The sequence below is a fragment of the Scyliorhinus torazame genome, chromosome 19 (assembly GCF_047496885.1).
Source record: "Scyliorhinus torazame isolate Kashiwa2021f chromosome 19, sScyTor2.1, whole genome shotgun sequence".
NCBI lineage: Eukaryota > Metazoa > Chordata > Chondrichthyes > Carcharhiniformes > Scyliorhinidae > Scyliorhinus > Scyliorhinus torazame.
Window position 1 is genome coordinate 132407671 of NC_092725.1, and position 19472 is coordinate 132427142.

General features: G+C 49.9%; 1 protein-coding gene across 2 annotated transcripts in view; it reads left to right on the plus strand.

Moving 5' to 3' along the window:
• The window catches only part of asz1 (ankyrin repeat, SAM and basic leucine zipper domain containing 1), a 134512-nt gene that overhangs the window by 66867 nt on the left and 48173 nt on the right, over positions 1-19472 (plus strand). For both annotated transcript variants that reach the window (XM_072485247.1, XM_072485248.1), the window contains exons 5-7: positions 8423-8534; positions 8923-9057; positions 11101-11228. In XM_072485247.1, coding sequence (XP_072341348.1) covers positions 8423-8534; positions 8923-9057; positions 11101-11228 — 375 coding nt within the window. The remainder of the gene's footprint in view (positions 1-8422; positions 8535-8922; positions 9058-11100; positions 11229-19472) is intronic.

Below are 19472 nucleotides of genomic sequence, written 5' to 3' on the forward strand. Positions count from 1 at the left end.
GTGAAGCGGGTGGCTATCAGCCTGTCCCGTGCCCGCTGGACCAGCCGGTAACAGTGGACAGCCACCCGCCCGTGTCTAGCCCGTCTGCCCTGACCATTGCCCCCATCCCCCTCATCTGGGAGGACTGCGCCTCTTCCTGCTGCTCCTCCACTCCGCCCTCCTCTGCCTGCGGCACATCGCCCCTCTGCTGGGCTATGTTGTGCAGGACGCAGCACACCATCATTGTAGCGGTTCTCCGCCTCATTGCGTGGCCTCCGTACAGGCGTCATCAGCCACGATCGCAATGGGTAGCCCCTGTCGCCCAGCAACCAGCCCCTCAGCCGGGGATGGCGTCCCTCGTACATGCCGGTGATGGATGACCGCGACAACACGTATGAGTCGTGTACACTGCCCGGGTAACGGGCGCAGACGTGCAGGATCATCATGCGGTGGTCGCAGACCACCTGTATGTTCATCGAATAGGTCCCCTTCCTATTGGTGAACACGGCCCTGTTCTCTGCAGGTGGCCGCACGGCGACGTGCATCCCATCAATCGCGCCCTGGACCATGGGGAACCCAGCAACGGCAGAGAAGCCCACGGCCAGGGTATCTTGGCTGGCCCTGTCCAGCGGATGTAGCGGTGCGCTATGGCATATAGGGCGTCTGTCACTGCCCGGATTCACCAGTGCACCAATGTCTGCGATATGCCGGACAGGTCCCCACTCGGTGCCTGGAATGAATCCGTTGCATAAAAGCTCAGGGCCACCGTAACCTTGACGGACACGGGGAGAGGGTGTTCCCCGTCAGTGCCACGCGGTGACAGGTGTGCCAGCAGGTGGCAGATGTGTGCCACGGTTTCCCGCCTCATCTGGAGTCTCCTCCTGCATTCCCGGTCCGTGAGGTCCTGGTATGACTGCTGGGGCCGGTACACACGGGGCGCCCTCGGGTGCCTCCGTTGCCGTGGGGCCGCGACGTCCTCCTCCCCCTCCTCGTCCTGTCGGTCAGGTGTCCCTCCAGCCTGGGCGGCTGCCGCCTGCCCCTCTGCGGCAGCCTATGCCGCCTCTCTGGCACGCTCCTCCTCCTCCTCCCTCCTCCTCCTCCTCCTCCTCCTCCTCCTCCTCATCCAGGGCAACATAGACATTAGCGGCTGTCGCCACGGCGGCCAACATCGCTGGATGATCGGAAAACATGACGGCCTGGTGGGGTGGGGGGGGGGGGGGGGGGACGACATGTCATCATTGCCCATATCCCCTCCTCCCCCCAGCCAGGTGGCATGGACCGCATGGGTCCAACTGTTGGAGGCTGGCACCTGGCCAGGTGGACCAACTCACTTGCCCTCGCACCCCCCCACCCCGGCACGGACCCCCCCCATCCTCCTCCCCGGCACGGATCCCCCTCCCCGGCACGGACCCCCCATCCGCCTCCCCGGCACGGACCCCGCCATCCCACTCCCCGGCACGGACCCCCCATCCTCCTCCCCGGCACGGACCCCCCCAATCCCCCTCCCCGGCACGGACCCCCCCAATCCCCCTCCCCGGCACGGACCCCCCCAATCCCCCTCCCCGGCACGGACCCCTCATCCCCCTCCCCGGCACGGACCCCCCCATCCTCCTCCCCGGCACGGACCCCCCATCCTCCTCCCCGGCACGGATCCCCCTCCCCGGCACGGACCCCCCATCCTCCTCCCCGGCACGGACCCCCCATCCTCCTCCCCGGCACGGACCCCCCATTCGCCTCCCCGGCACGGACCCCCCCAATCCCCCTCCCCGGCACGGACCCCTCATCCCCCTCCCCGGCACGGACCCCCCCATCCTCCTCCCCGGCACGGACCCCCCATCCTCCTCCCCGGCACGGATCCCCCTCCCCGGCACGGACCCCCCATCCTCCTCCCCGGCACGGACCCCCCATCCTCCTCCCCGGCACGGACCCCCCATTCGCCTCCCCAGCACGGACCCCCCCATCCTCCTCCCCGGCACGGACCCCCCATCCTCCTCCCCGGCACGGATCCCCCTCCCCGGCACGGACCCCCCATCCTCCTCCCCGGCACGGACCCCCCCATCCCCCTCCCCGGCACGGACCCCCCATCCCCCTCCCTGGCACGGACCCCCCATCCCCCTCCCCGGCACGGACCCCCCATCCTCCTCCCCGGCACGGACCCCCCCATCCTCCTCCCCGGCACGGACCCCCCCCCATCCTCCTCCCCGGCATTGACCCCCCCCCCCCCCCTCCCGGCACTCCCCCGGAGCCCAGCCCACTCTAACCACCCCCCCCCTGCCGCACACACACACACAACCCTACACACACCTCTCCCCACACATTCAGACTGCGGCCACGCCATCGCCTGCCCAGCGGCCAACCCCCCAGGCCGTCACCCGCCTCCACGCTGGTCGGCGTAAACCTTGAGAACAGGTTGACGCCGATTAAAAGGAGGTTTGATTTACGTCGACGTGACCCGTCATCACGTCGACGGGACTTCGGCCCATCCGGACGGGAGAATATCGGCAGGCCTAAAATCGGCTGCCTTGCGCAGACCCGTGCCATTCTCCGACGTCTGCAGCGCCATTAACGCCCCGCCAACTTTTCTCCCTTCGGAGACTTCGGCGGGGACGGAATTCACGGCGGCCAACGGCCATTCTCCGACCCGCTAGGGGGTCGGAGAATGACGCCCAGGATTTCTGGAGTGATAATAACTAGCTTTCAAATTGTTTTAAAGTGTTACAGAAACAAAAGCATGCCCATAAAAGCTCAGAGGACCTCTGGTGGTAGAAACATTTAATACGTCATAGTACTGTCCTGAATGGACCTCATGATTTTAACATTTCAAAACAGTTTTGGACCATAATTACCCTTTCGCCTACTGTGTCTTTCAAATAAGCATTCTTGCCACAGTAATTTGGGTATTCAGGAACCTTTCAACCAGTGAACATACAAAACACCATTACTATTGTGGGTTGTCTCATGATCACTGCTTTCATAAACCCTTTGGGTGCCACTATTCACTTATACACAATTTTCAGAGTCCTATCAGGCTGAGTTGACTTCAGAGCTACTGTTAAATGTTCCCCTGATTCTAAGAGCGGGTACATTTTATCCCAAACCACACGTTAACTGTTGAAACTACTTCTGTCTGTTAGTTCAGATCCCATCCTCCAATCTTACCTTGTGAGCTCTGATAAACACCTGGAGAAGACCAATGCTCTACCTTTAAATAGCTTCTGGGCCTTACGCGCTTCACCTGCCTCCAAACTCAGATAACTGTTCATTGGTGCATCAAGCTGACTTCACCCAACGATGTCATTGTTGCCCCAAGGGACCTCCACCTTAACTCCGGACTCCTTCCTATTATCAACATAAAAACACAAACTGCTGGTAAACCTTAGCAAGTTTGGCAGCATCTTTCTTCTTATGTCTTATCCATAAGACCATAAGACATAGGAGCGGAAGTAAGGCCATTCGGCCCATCGAGTCCACTCCACCATTCAATCATGGCTGATTTCAACTCCATTTACCCGCTCTCTCTCCATAGCCCTTAATTCCTCGAGAAATCAAGAATTTATCAACTTCTGTCTTAAAGACACTCAACGTCCCGGCCTCCACCGCCCTCTGTGGCAATGAATTCCACAGACCCACCAATCTCTGGCTGAAGAAATTTCTCCTCATCTCTGTTCTAAAGTGACTCCCTTTTATTCTAAGGCTGTGCCCCCGGGTCCTAGTCTCCCCTGCTAATGGAAACAACTTCCCTACATCCACCCTATCTAAGCCATTCATTATCTTGTAAGTTTCTATTAGATCTCCCCTCAACCTCCTAAACTCCAATGAATATAATCCCAGGATCCTCAGACGTTCATCGTATGTTAGGCCTACCATTCCTGGGATCATCCATGTGAATCTCCGCTGGACCCGCTCCAGTGCCAGTATGTCCTTCCTGAGGTGTGGGGCCCAAAATTGCTCACAGTATTCTAAATGGGGCCTAACTAATGCTTTATAAAGCTTCAGAAGTACATCCCTGCTTTTATATTCCAAGCCTCTTGAGATGAATGACAACATTGCATTTGCTTTCTTAATTACGGACTCAACCTGCAAGTTTACCTTTCGAGAATCCTGGACTAGGACTCCCAAGTCCCTTTGCACTTCAGCATTATGAATTTTGTCACCGTTTAGAAAATAGTCCATGCCTCTGTTCTTTTTTTCCAAAGTGCAAGACCTCGCACTTGCCCACGTTGAATTTCATCAGCCATTTCTTCGCACTTGCCCACGTTGAATTTCATCAGCCATTTCTTGGACCACTCTCCTAAACTGTCTAAATCTTTCTGCAGCCTCCCCACCTCCTCCATACTACCTGCCCCTCCACCTATCTTTGTATCATCGGCAAACTTAGCCAGAATGCCCCCAGTCCCGTCATCTAGATCGTTAATATATAAAGAGTTAATATATAAGATCGTTAATATATCGTACCCTATATCCTGTTTACTAGCGGGTTTGTCTGTATTGTTACAATTAAGTGAGGAGGGGTAGAAGAGGAGAGAGGGATCATTGACCCCAACTGGTTTTTAAAAAGGATATGTTTGCCAATTCAGTGAGTGTTAACTGTTTGCATTCTGTGACTGTAAAAGCACATGAGGATAGTTTTCCTTAAGTAAAGTGAATTATTTATTGTACTTAACACCCAGTAGAATAATAAAAATGATCTGACTTTCACACGCGTACTCAAAGTTCACGCATATAAATAAATAAGTTACAGAGTGGAAGATAGATTGGAGCAGTTCTTTTCGAGTCCATTAAAATTTAAAGGTTTATGGGTCTTCTAGATTGATGCCTATGAATAGTTTCAGGCTGTGATGTGGAAAATTGCTTATCTGTGCTCTGTCCAGAATTAGCAGGACAAATCCAAACCGGCCAATTATCACTCCATCTTCAGCAAAGTGGTGGAAGGTGTCGTCAACAGTGCCAGGAAGTGGCGCTTGCACATCAGTAACCAACACATTGGTGCTCATTTGGGTTCTGGCACAACCACTCAGCCCCTAACCTCATTACAGCATTGGTTCAAACATGGGCAAAAGAGCTAAACTGCAGAGTTGAGGTGTGAGTATACGGCCTTTGACATCAAGATAACATTAGACTGAGTGTGGCATCAAGGAGCCCCAGAAGAACTGAAGTCAATGAGAATCGGGGGGAAACGCTCCACCGTCCTACTTAGTACAAAGGAAGATGGTTGTAGGTGTTGAGGTCAATCATTTCTGTCCCGGGATATCTCTGCAGGAGCTCTTCATGCTAGCATCCTAGGCCCAACCATCTTCAGCTGCTTAATCAATTGTGACGTTCCCCATATCATAAGGTCAGAACAATGAATGTTCACTGATGACCGCACAGCGCTGTATACCATTCGCAACCCCTCAGACACTGAAGCAGCCCATGTCTTGTGTGAAGCAAGACGTAGACAACATTCAGGCTTGGGCTGATAAATGGCAAGTAACATTCGTATCACACAAATGCAAGGCATTGACCGTCTCCAACAAGGGAGAATCTAACCATCTCCTGTTGACATTCAATGGCATTACCATCGCTGAACCCCCCTCCCCTGTCAACATCCTGGGGGAGCATTATCATTGATCAGAAACTTAGCCTCGTAGATACTGAGAACAGATGAGAGGCTGGGAATCCTGTGGTGAGTAACCCAGCTCCAACTCCCCAAAGTTTGCCAACCATCTAGAAGACACAAGTCAGGGATGTGATGAAATATTCTCCACTTGCTCGGACAAGTGCAGCATTAACAGCTCTCAAAGCTCAGCACCATCGATGACAAAGCGGCCGGTTGATTGGCATCCCATCGGCCATATAAACATTCATCCCCTCTACCACTGAGACACAGTAGCAACAAAGTGCACCACACCCAAGCTGCACTGCAGCAACCGGTCATGTCGCCTTCAACGGCATTTTCCAAACCCACGACCTCTACCACCTAGAAGGACAAGGGCAGCAGGTGCATGTGAACACCAAGACCTGCCAGTTCCCCTCCAAACCACGCATCATCCTGACTTGGAATTTTATCACCGTTCTTTCATTTGTCTTGAGTCAAAATCTTTGCTCCTCCGAACAGCGATATGAGTATAGTGAAACCGCATTCTGCAGTTGAAGGCAGCTCAGCACCACAATCTCGAAAACAAGAACGGGCAGAAAATGCTGGCCTAGTCAGCGGCAGCCACATCTCATGAAAGAATACATTTTCTAAACATCTCTGCATAGAGCAACCTCCAGCTGAACTCACTATGCTGTCTTCTCTAAGTTCACCGCCCTCTTATCCTCCTAGATCTTTCCCTCCATATAAACTTTCCAACTTACATTCACTCACCTTGACCTTGCCATCTCACGTGGTCTTGCTAATTCCATGACACCAATTACAGAGAAGACCATCTCTGATCACTTCCTTGTATCTTAGCCCACATCCCCCTTCCATGTACCAGCCCCAGCTCCTCCTGTATCCACACTGGGAAATATAGAAAACCTATCTCCAAAATTCATTGTGCTCAGTATCCACGAGTAGTGGTTATGATACATGTCAACATGTAGAACTTCCCACTTTAAGGAGATGCACACCAGCCGATCATAATGGACATTTTTGCCTCCTTTGTTTCCTCTTGCTCGTGGAGAAAAACCTCCGGTTCCAGTTCGTCAAAGATAAGCATTTCTGGTTCCACATTGCATGGAATGCTGAACATCACTGGCTATTCTAAGGAATTACCCAGGATCATTGCTTAAGTTGTGCTTTGCTTTAAATGGGGCTACATTCTATGGGAAGCCCATTTGCTGGTGTGGTTGCCAATAGGATCAGCTTGGCCTTGTACTCCTCTTTCCCCTTCATGGGTTTTGAGCATAACTCTATGAATATGATTCACAGGATTAAGTGGCAATGATTTGCCATTGGTACCCGGACAAATGATTATCAGCCTTGAGGTATAATGTCCGAGCTGTCATTCATTAATTGCCACCTTTCCTGTATCAAAGACCTCCAAAAGTTAGCAGTACTGTTTAGACTCTAAGTCTGTTTATGTGCAGCTACTATCAATGAAATTTATTTTATGACAGAAACGCATTAACCTCTAGCCTTTGCTGATTTATTTTTCTTTTCTGTCTGTGCTTTTTCTCTTTCCTTCCTGCATACAATCCTGCCGTATGGACAAGCTTGATCCTGATCTCACTCAATGCTCATACATGTGGACTTCCAGTAAAAGTTGAGCTTCTGTAACTCAGGGGTGCTGATGCTGATAGTGGCTTCTTTCACCATCCCTGCTGAGTTCAGCTAACTGGTTCAGCCTGACCTAGGTACTCATTGCTTTAACCAGTTCAGCTATCTGGAGAATGGCCACTTTTCATTTCTATTATTAAAGTTTTATGCCAACTTTATCTTTCATTGTGGTTCACTTGAACACAGACTCACACTGCTGATTACAGAACAATCTGTGCCTTCAGTTCAGTTATATGTAACTAATCATATTTTTGTTTACAAAGGTGTTGACTATCCAAAGCTTAAACACTACAGAATTTGCTATTTGCTCTTGTATATTTTTGTGAGCAGATTGTATGGCAGGGGTAAAACGTTAGTTTGATTAAAGAAAACATTAAGATTGGCAGAGTGGCACGATATTGGGAACCAATGGAGTAATATATTGGGAAAACAAATATAAATTAAATGGAGATTTATTTTCTTAATTCGGATCTTTCTTTTTTGCCTGCATTATGTTGTATTAATCTGCTGTGCTGTACCATGTTGTAATTACTCGGGAAGGGCAAGTTCAAACTTCCGAGGAGAAATTGTCCTGCATTGGGAACTTGTGATTTAAGTCACAAACTTCAGATGGTTGCTGACTGTGTTAAAAGAAGTGTTACCCGGAAACAGTTAGAAGAAGTAAAACCACTTTACAAATCACATCTCTCTCTTGGGCGGCACGGTAGCACAGTGGTTAGCACTGTCGCTTCACAGCGCCAGGATCCCAGGGTCGATTCCAGGCTTGGATCACTGTCTGTGCGGAGTCTGCACGTTCTCCCCGTGTCTGCGTGGGTTTCCTCTAGGTGCTCCGGTTTCCTCCCACAAATCCCGAAAGACGTGTTTGTTAGGTGAATTGGACATTCTGAATTCTCCGTCTGTGTACCCGGACAGATGCCGGAGTGTGGCCACTAGGTGCTTTTCACAGTAACTTCATTGCGGTGTTAACTTGTGACAATAAAGGTTATTATTAATTCTCCAAGAAATACGATGGCTGAATCATTGTTAGTGAGTGATTAGTGATGGCACATTGAGTTTTAAATGATTCACATGTAAAAAGCGATGGATTTATACAAGTGCGGTTCTGCGTTAGATGTACATTTTTTAAATTAAGTGCATCTATGGTGATTTTAATGTTTCAGAAAACGTGCATTTTGCTGACAGGTTTTATTCTCCTTTCAGGAATCAGATGAGCCCATTGATGTATGCAGCTAGAGAAGGACACACTCAGACTATTGCACTGCTGGTGGCTCAAGGGGCAGAAATAAATATCCAGGATGAAAATGGCTATACAGTATGCACCTCCAGTCAAGTTTCATTGTTTGCAGTAAAATTTGAGAAATACCTTTGATTGAAAGTAACTCGACCCTATGCATGACTGCATTGTAACAAAAGCCATTTTTAAGTTACCTCATTCTAAACACATTTTGCTTCGGGAGGGGAGGGTGTGGCTAAGCTATGACTCGAGCATTACCAGGTTATGGAAACATTACAGTCTGTGGATTAATTTTACAGAGGGAAAATTTTATTGTTGCATCCCATTCCTTGATGGGATTTTTTTGGCTACTTTGTGAAAGTATATTATAGGTATGATAGCTGCAGTTGTTTAATCTAAGATTATAATGGCTTGGAAAATTTTGTGCAGCCTCTGAAAATAGCCTTTTCTTTCCCGTAACATTTAGGCGCTGACATGGGCATCAAGTCAAGGCCGCCAAAGTACAGTGCTGAAATTAATTGAGTTAGGAGCGGATAAAATGTTGAAGACCAAAAATGGAGAGGTGGCAGCTAATATTGCCGAGAAAAATCTTCATTCACAGGTAAACACCCAAGAATGCAAACAGGAAAAATAGGAGTTGAATTTGTGTGAGCTGACTTTACTAGTGAAGCAGCAGTACTATTAGCGCTCTATATAATATTTCATATTGGATTATAAGAACCAATTGAAGAATGAAATTGGTTCTGGAAGAGCAGTAATCAGTTAAGCAATTGAAAGTCACTTTGTATGGGCAAAATATCAGATCAAACCAGATCCACTACCCTAAAATAAAAGAACATTGATGGCTGCCCAATTTGAGCGACTGATGCCTGACTGATTGTGTTCGGCACGGGTAATTAAAATTTCAAGTTCAAAGTTATGTTGTGCAACCAAATAACTCAGTAAGTTCTGCTTCGGTGCAGAAGGAGGCCATTCGGCCCATCGAGTCTGCACCGACCCTCTGAAAGAGGACCTACCTCGGCCTACTCCCCCGCCCTACAACCCGTACGCAACTTAGCCTGTACATCCCAAGGTACTAAGGGCCAATTTAGCAGGGCCAATCCACCCAACCTGCACATCTTTGGACTGAGGGAGGAAACCCACGCAGACATGGGGAGAACGCGCAAACTCCACACACATAGTCACCCGAGACCGGAATTGGATTGGATTGGATTGGATTTGTTTATTGTCACATGTACCGAGGTACAGTGAAAAGTATTTTTCTGCGAGCAGCTCAACAGATCGTTAAGTACATGAGAAGAAAAGGGAATAAAAGAAAATACATAATAGGGCAACACAACATGTGCAATGTAACTACATAAGCACTGGCATCGGATGAAGCATACAGGGTGTAGTGTTAATGAAGTCAGTCCACAAGAGGGTCATTTAGGAGTCTGATGACAGTGGGGAAGAAGCTGTTTTTGAGTCTGTTTGTGCGTGATCTCAGACGTCTGTATCTCCTGCCCGATGGAAGAAGTTGGAAGAGTGAGTAAGACGGGTGGGAGGGATCTTTGATTATACTGCCCGCTTTCTCCAGTCAGCGGGAGGTGTAGATCGAGTCGATAGATGGGAGGCAGGTTCGTGTGATGGACTGGGCGGTGTTCACGACTCTCTGAAGTTTCTTGCGGTCCTGGGCCGAGCAGTTGCCATACCAGGCTATGATGCAGCCTGATAGGATGCTTTCTATGGTGCATCTGTAAAAGTTGGTAAGAGTCAATGTGGACATGCCGAATTTCCTTAGTTTCCTGAGCAAGTATAGGAGCTGTTGTGCTTTCTTGGTGGTAGCGTCGACGTGGGTGGACCAGGACAGATTTTTGGAGATGTGCACCCCTAGGAATTTGAAACTGCTAACCATCTCCACCTCGGCCCCGTTGATGCTGACAGGGGTGTGTACAGTACTTTGCTTGCTGAAGTCAATTACCAGCTCTTTAATTTTGCTGGCATTGAGGGAGAGATTGTTGTCGCTACACCACTCCACTAGGTTCTCTATCTCCCTCCTGTATTCGGATCATCGTTATTCGAAATCCGGCCCACTATGGTCGTATCGTCAGCAAACTTGTAGATGGAGTTGGAACCAAGTTTAGCCACGCAGTCGTGTGTGTACAGGGAGTAGAGTAGGGGGATAAGTACGCAGCCTTGCGGGGCGCCGGTGTTGAGGACTATTGTGGAGGAGGTGTTGTTCATTCTTACTGATTGTGGTCTGTTGGTCAGAAAATCGAGGATCCAGTTGCAGAGTGGGGAGCCAATTGAACCCTGGACATTGGCGCTGTGAGGCAGCAGTACTACCCTGTGTTGCTGTGCTGCCCCTACCATTAATGCTTGAGTTAGAGAATACAAAACAAAAAGCACAATACGCTTTTGCAATGTATTCGATTTGTTGTTATCTGTGCTTAATAGCAGGTATGTAATATTTAAGCTAGTGTAATCGGTTTTATTTTTGCCGAAATAGTTTATTACAAATTTAAACACACTTAATTTTCAAATTTAAAACTGGTTGTTTGGAGATGGACGTGTGGACCACTAATAACAAATGATGTATAATAAAGATCACTGTTTGATGTTACAATTAAACATAATACTTTATAGTGTTTCTTTCTCCCTCCAGTTAGCATCGTTACTCACAGTGACTTCAAATTCATCTTTATTGGGAAAACTGCAGAATGTATCTAAAGAGGAGGCGATTTTCAAATACTTCATAAATCATTCTAATACAGGAAAGAGCAACAAATTATGGTAATGGCTTGTAAGAGTCCTTCCTGTTTATTTCCTATTTTCTTTTCTTTTATTATTTTTGGTCCATGGACCCATATTCGGAATGTGCCTTTAAGCAGAGGACTCACACTGAAGCAGATTGCTTGTCAGGACGTTGTGTTCCTAGGTTTTTATTGTGGAGAGGAGAAACAGACTCGTCAACACTGGGTGAATCTTAGGAACCAGCTTTGTAGGAAGTTAGTTTGATTGGTTGGCTAGAAACTGGTGGGTTGGCGAGGGACAGTGTTCTGCCTGACAACAGTTCGAGATTAGTTCCTGCGTGATGCTTTCACAGAAAACGTTGGGTAAGTGTTTGGACCTTTAAAGTGAAAGGGACAGTCTCTCTTTGCCCGCTGCTGAAGTACAGAACTGTTTTGTTCTAAAACCAGTGAATGCTTGGGATACCTTTGCTGTAAACTTGAACTAATTCAGAATCTATAGAGAAAGTAGAAAACTTTGCCAAAGAAAAACCCTCTCAAGCCTAGAAGGAAGAAGTACTGAAGTGAAAGCTTTAACTTCAGAAAGACATAAACTGGAAGCCATCCTTGTGTGTGTGTGCGTGTGTGCGCGCGCACGCGTGTGTAAGGTTAGTTGTGTTAAAGTTACAAACCTGGTGACTTAAGTTTATTGGGCTCAGCTAAAGACCTCAGGTATTTAAAATAACATCTAATTTCACTTGTGTTGTGACTCTGGGTCAAGTGGATCTGGAATTGACCGTGCACGAGCCCAGGGTGTTGTGTCAGCTTAACTCAGAGCGAGAAGAAATTGTTGGATGGAAATGGTTCTAATTGATAACTACTGAAGATAAAGGGAATTAATATCTTAGTCCATTTTAACCTCCATGGAGTCATGAATTATGCAGTAGTTACAGGCACATTCCCCATGGAAGTGTGGTGGGGGTGTCCCCATGCATCTGCTGCCTTTGTCCTCCATGGTGATAGAGGTCGCCGGTTTGGAAGATTCTATCTAAGGAGCCTTGGTGAGCTCCTGCAGTGGATATTGTAGATGGTATACACTGCTACCACTGTGCATAGATGGTGGAGGGAGTAAATGTTTGTGGATGGGATGGCAATCAAGTGGGCTGCTTTGTCCTGGATGGTGTCAAGCTTCATGTGTGTTGTTCGAGCTGCACTCATCCAGGCAAGTGGAGAATATTCCATCGCATCCCTGTCTTGTAGATGGTAGACAGGCTTTGAGGAGTCCGGAAATCATCACATGATTTCTTGCTCTGACCTCTTGTTGCCACAGTTTTTAATATAGAAACATAGAAAATAGGAGCACAGAGATAAATCATTCCATTCTTTGACCCTGCTCTGCCATTCAATAGGGACTGGTTTAGCACACTGGACTAAATCGCTGGCTTTTAAAGCAGACCAAGGCAGGCCAGCAGCACGGTTCGATACCCATACCAGCCTCCCCGAACAGGCGCCGGAATGTGGCGACTAGTGGCTTTTCACAGTAACTTCATTGAAGCCTACTTGTGACAATAAGCGATTATTCATATTCATTTATTCAATATGATCATTTCAATTCTCTTTCTCAATGCTGTAGTCCCGCTTTCTCCTCCCATACTCCTTGGTGACTTTAGAGTCTAGAAATGTACCTATTTGCATCTTATTCAGTGACTTGGTCTCCACAGGCTTCTGTTGTAGGAAATTCCACAGGTTCACCACTCTCTTAGTGAAGAGGTTTCTCTTCAACTCACTCCTGAATGGCCTACCTTGTATCCTGAGACCTTTTTTTTTCTAGACCCACCAAGCCAGGGGAAGCATCACCCCTGCATCTAATCTGTCCAGCCCTGCCAGAACTTTAAACATTTCAATGCAGCCCCCTCTCATTCTTCTAAACTCCAGCAAATACAGCCCTAGGTGGCCCAATCACCACCTAAGACAATCCTGCCATCCCAGGCATCAGTGTGGTGAACCTTCACTTCCAGCCCTGTGTTATAGAAGTGGATTATTGAAGTTATGTGCATTGAAGTTGTGTGCAATTTCTCTTTAAGATCCAAGCCACGTGACATGGGTGACACCATCAGCTATTGTGTGGGCTTTTGGACAGTCCAGTGCCAAACCTTGTCCAGTGAAGACCGTCTCAATAAACCTCTGTTAATCTTGCATCAAACCCTCGTGCAACGGTAATCTACTCCTTCCATACTGTTTGTCTAAAGACACAACAGTTTACAAAAAGAAAACTGCCAACGAGGGACAGATCAGAAGAAAGAAAATATTTTTTTTTCAAAAAGCGTTGGAGTGGAGCAGCGTCAACAGATCAACCAATCAGCAGATAAACATAAGGTCTGAAATCGCTGGCATTGGAGCTGGTAAGGTTTTGGGCCAGAAAATGCAAAGGAAGGGCCCGTACTGATTTTAAACCGGCAATCCGAGGAGTCAGGCTGCGGGGCTCGCTAATTGCGGTACAGTATGAGAAGGAGGTAGAACAAAAGCTGACCATAACTCGCATGGAAGTTAACGCTGATGAAAGTTAAAGCTGTTACAAATTGGTAATCCATCTTGAATGAACTAGACCACTGAATTAAACGAAGGGGAGAGCATTCCGATACCGAAAAATGGCGGGAAATTTTGACTGAATGGGCTCTTTTAGTGAAGACTCGGAGAACTGGAAAGCATATTCAGAGACGTTCCATTTTTATAAAAAATAATATATTTCCAACGCAATTTTTCCCCCTTACAAATCAACAAAAACGGTAACATGATAACTGATATATAACATTGTTTAAATAATACAGTAAACTAACCAAATAACACGAAATAATGCTCCCCCCACCCCCTCACCCCATCTAGAACACAAACAATTTACCCCCCCACCCCCCCGGGCTGCTGCTGCTGGCTATCTATTTTCCCCCTAACATTCCACTAGATAGTCGAGGAACGGTTGCCACCGCCTGGTGAACCCTTGAGCCGATCCTCTCAGCGCAAACTTCATCCGCTCCAGTTTTTGAACCCCGCCATATCGTTTATCCAGGCCTCCACGCCGGGGGGTTTCGCTTCCTTCCACATGAGTAAAATCCTACGCCGGGCTACTAGGGATGCAAAGGCCACAATATCGGCCTCTTTCGCCTCCTGCACTCACGGCTTATCCGCTACCCCAAATATAGCCAACCCCCAGCTTGGCTTGACCCGGACCTTCACCACCTTCGAGATCACTCCCGCCACTCCCCTCCAATACCCCTCCAGTGCCGGACATGACCAAAACATGTGTGTGGTTCGCCGGGCTTCCCCCGCACCTCCCGCATTTGTCCTCCACTCCGAAGAACCTGCTCAACCTCGCTCCCGTTATGTGTGCTCTATGTAGCACCTTAAATTGGACCAGGCTAAGCCTGGCACACGAGGAAGAGGAATTTACCCTACTTAGGGCATCAGCCCACAAACCCTCCTCAATCTCCTCGCCGAGCTCTTCTTCCCATTTTCCCTTCAGTTCTTCTACCAGCTCCTCCCCCTCTTCTCTCATCTCCCGGTATATTTCGGACACTTTGCCCTCCCCGACCCACACCCCCGAAAGCACCCTGTCCTGGATCCCTTGCGTCGAGAGCAGCGGAAATTCCCTCACCTGTTGTCTCGTGAACGCTCTCACCTGCATATACCTAAAGATATTCTCCAGGGGCAGCTCATACTTTTCCTCTAGCGCTCCCAAGCTCGCAAACATCCCATCTATAAATAAGTCTCCCACTCTCCTAATTCCTGCCCGGTGCCAGCTCTGGAACCCTCCGTCCAACCTCCCTGGGGCAAACCTATGGTTGTTCCTGATCGGGGACCACACCGAGGCTCCCAACACACCCCTCTGTCGCCTCCATTGCCCCCAGATACTTAATGTTGCCGCCACCACTGGGTTTGTGGTAAACTTTTTCGGGGAGATCGGCAGTGACGCCGTCACCAGCGCTTTTAAGCTCGTTCCTTTGCAAGACGCCATCTCCAGCCTTTTTTCACGCCGCCCCCCTCTCCCTCTATCATCCACTTACGAATCATCGCCACGTTGGCGGCCCAGTAGTAGTCGCCCAAATTCGGCAACGCCAGTCCCCCTCTGTCTCTGCTACGTTGCAGGAACCCCCTCCTTACCCTCGGGGCCTTCCCAGCCCACACGAAGCTCGTGATGCTCCTATCTATTTTTTTGAAAAAGGCCTTAGTGATCAATGTAGGGAGACATTGGAACACACATAGGAACCTCTGGGGGACCATCATCTTAATCGCCTGCACTCTGCCCGCCAGTGACAGCGGCTGCATATCCCACCTTTTGAAATCCTCTTCCATTTGTTCCACCAGCCGAGTCAGATTGAGTCTGTGTAAGGTTCCCCAGCTCCTGGCTATCTGAATCCCCAGGTATCGGAAGTTTCTTTCCACTCTCCTTAGCGGCAGGCCATCTATCCCTCTACTCCGGTCCCCAGGGTGTATCACGAAAAGCTCACTCTTTCCCATGTTGAGCCTATATCCCGAGAAATCTCCAAACTCCCTCAATATCTGCATGACCTCTGTCATCCCCCCCACTGGATCCGCCACATACAGCAGTAGGTCATCCGCGTAGAGTGAGACTAGGTGTTCCTCTCCCCCTCTAACCACCCCTCTCCATTTCCTGGAGTCTCTCAGCGCTATGGCCAGTGGTTCAATTGCCAGCGCGAACAGTAATGGGGACAGCGGGCATCCCTGTCTTGTTCCCCTATGTAGTCGAAAATACTCCGACCTTTGCCGATTTGTGACTACACTTGCCATTGGGGCCCCATAGAGGAGTTTAACCCAGCTGACAAACCCCTCCCCGAACCCGAACCTCCTCAGCACCTCCCATAGATACTCCCACTCTACCCTATCAAATGCCTTCTCTGCATCCATTGCCACCACTATCTCTGCCTCCCCCTCTGCTGGGGGCATCATTATCACCCCCAATAGCCATCGCACGTTGACATTCAATTGTCTCCCCTTTACGAACCCTATCTGATCTTCGTGCACCACCCCCGGGACACAATCCTCTATCCTCATTGCCAGCACTTTTGCCAGCAACTTGGCGTCCACATTTAGGAGTGAGATAGGCCTATAAGACCCGCATTGCAGCGGGTCTTTATCTCGCTTCAAGATTAGTGATATCGTCGCCTCCGACATTGTCGGGGGTAGGGTCCCCCCTTCTCTGGCCTCGTTAAAGGTTCTTACCAGCAGCGGGGCCAACAAGTCCACATATTTTCTATAAAATTCCACCGGGAACCCGTCAGGTCCCGGGGCCTTCCCTGCCTGCATGTTCCCCAGCCCTTTGGTCACCTCGTCCACCCCAATTGGCGCCCCCAGGCCTGCCACCTCCTGCTCCTCCACCTTCGGGAACCTTATTTGGTCCAGAAACTGCTGCATCCCCTTTTTTCCCTCCGGGGGTTGGGACCTATATAACCTCTCATAACAGGTCTTAAACACCTCATTTATCTTCCCAGCTCTCCGCACCGTGGTTCCCGTTTCATCCCTAACACCCCCTATTTCCCTCGCCGCTGTCCTCTTTCGAAGCTGATGGGCCAACAGGCGACTCGCCTTTTCCCCATATTCATATCTCATCCCCTGTGCCTTCCTCCACTGTGCCTCTGCCCTCTTCGTGGTCAGCAGGTCGAACTCCGTCTGGAGTCGTCGCCTCTCCCTGTATAGTCCTTCGTCCGGGGCCTCCGCATATTTTTTATCCACACTCAAAATCTTCCCCAGTAATCTTTCCCTTTCTTTGGCCTCTGTATTCCCCTTGTGAGCCCCGATGGAGATCAACTCTCCCCTGACCACCGCCTTCAGCGCTACCCATACTACCCCCACTCGGACCTCCCCATCATCGTTGGCCTCCAGGTACCTTTCGATACATCCCCGCACTCTTCCACAGACTCCCTCATCCGCCAATAATCCCACATCCAGTCGCCAGAGTGGACGCTGCTCCCTCTCCTCTCCTAGTTCCAGATCCACCCAATGTGGGGCATGGTCTGAAATAGCTATGGCCGAGTACTCCGTTCCTTCCACCCTCGAAATCAGTGACCTTCCCAAAACGAAGAAATCTATCCGGGAGTATACCTTATGGACATGGGAGAAAAAGGAGAACTCTTTGGCCAGCGGCCTAGCAAATCTCCACGGGTCCACTCCCCCCATTTGGTCCATAAGCCCCCTAAACATCTTGGCCTCTTCCGGTCCTGGATCTAGATCTATCTAACCCTGGGTCTAGCACGGTGTTAAAGTACCCCCCCATTACCAGGTTTCCTACCTCCAGGTCCGGGATGCGTCCCAGCATCCGCTTCATAAATCCCGCATCATCCCAGTTCGGGGCATATATGTTGACCAGCACGACCTCCATTCCCTGCAGTCTGCCACTCACCATCACATATCTGCCCCCGCTGTCCGCTACAATGTTCCTAGCCTCGAACGACACCCGTTTCCCCACCAATATGACCACCCCTCTATTCTGTGCGTCCAGCCCTGAGTGGAACACCTGTCCCACCCACCCTTTCCTTAACCTAACCTGGTCCGCCACCTTCAGATGCGTCTCTTGAAGCATGGCCACGTCTGCCTTCAGCCCCTTTAAGTGCGCGAGCACTCGGGCCCTCTTAATCGGCCCATTTAGGCCTCTCACGTTCCACGTGAACTGGGGGGCGGGCCTGTCGACTAGCCATCACCCTCTCTGGGCCAGTCCCACGTCCCGGTTCCGCGCACCCACCCGTCCCCCAGGCGGCGCATTCCCGCCCCGACCACCTTTTCTCTTACCAGCTCCCTTTCGATCTCCACAGCAGCAACCCAGTTGCCCCCCCCCCCCCCCCCCCCCCCCGCTAGATCCCCATCTAGCATGGTTACTCCCCCCATATTGCTTCCGAAAGTCAGCTGACTTCAACTGACCCCGGCTTCTCCCGCTATCTCCTTGACCCCCCTGTGTGAGGAACTCCCATCCTCCTTGTGCCTATCTTCCCGCCATCATCTCTCTGACGCGGGAAAAAGAAACCCCGCACCCTCTAGAACCATCCCGCCCCTCATGGCGCAGCTCCCCCTACCGCCCCATTCCCCATCCCCCGCCTGTGTCTCTTCTTCCCCCCCCCACCGGCGCCCACATTTCTCAGTGTCCCCCCCCCCCTCCCCAATTTACATCTCTATATACATCAGCATTGTTCTTTCCCCTCCAACATCAGTCCCTCAGTTCTGGCCCAGTTTCTCGTTTTGAATGAAGGTCCATGCGTCTTCCACCGTTTCAAAATAGTAATGTCTATCCTGGTGCCTGACCCACAATTGCGCCGGCTGCAACATCCCGAACTTCACTTTCTTCTTGTGCAGCACCTCCTTGGCTCGATTGAAACTCGCCCTCCTTCTCGCCACCTCCGCACTCCAATCCTGATACACTCGTATCACCGCATTCTCCCATCTACTACTTCGTACCTTCTTGGCCCATCTCAGAACCACCTCTCTGTCATTGAAGCAGTGAAATCGCACGATCATCGCCCTAGGTGGTTCTCCAGCCTTTGGTCTCCTCGCAGGGACCCGGTGGGCCCCATCCACTTCCAAGGGGCCCGGGGGGGCCTCAGCTCCCATTAGCGAGCGTAGCATCGTGCTCGCGTAAGCCCCGCCGTCAGCTTCTTCCACTCCCTCGGGGAGACCCAGGATCCAGAGGTTCTTTCTCCGTGATCTGTTTTCCAGGACTTCAATCCTTTCGATGCACTTCTTATGGAGCGCCTCGTGCGTCTGCATTTTGACCGCTAGGCCAACAAAATATCAGAAGAAATTAAAGTCCTTAAGTACAATCGGAAGCAAAACTTTTAATTTGCTAAGAAGCTTTGCTCAGCCCGGGTTCCCCGGAGATAAGACATGAAGAACTTGGTGAAAATACTAGAAGATCATTATTTACCAAAGCCCTTCACTATTGCGAAGAGGTTTCATTTCATTGAAGGAATCAGTTGTAACAGGAAAATATTAGCAGTTCATTGCAACCCTCATGCGACTTGGGAGTTTTTGTGAATGCAGCAGTTCATTAGATGACACAATTCACAGCTCCAGGTTCGATTCCCAGCTTGGGTCACTGTCTAAGTGGAGTCTGCACGTTCTCCCTGTGTCTGCGTGGGTTTTCTCCAGGTGCTCCGGTTTCCTCCCACAGTCCCAAGATCTGCGGGTTAGGTGGATTGGCCATGCTAAATTGCCCTTCGGTGTCCAAAGGGGTTAAGTGGGGTTACTGGATTGCGGAGATGGGGTGGCGGTGTGGGGTGCTCTTTCCAAGGGCCGATGCAGTCTCAAT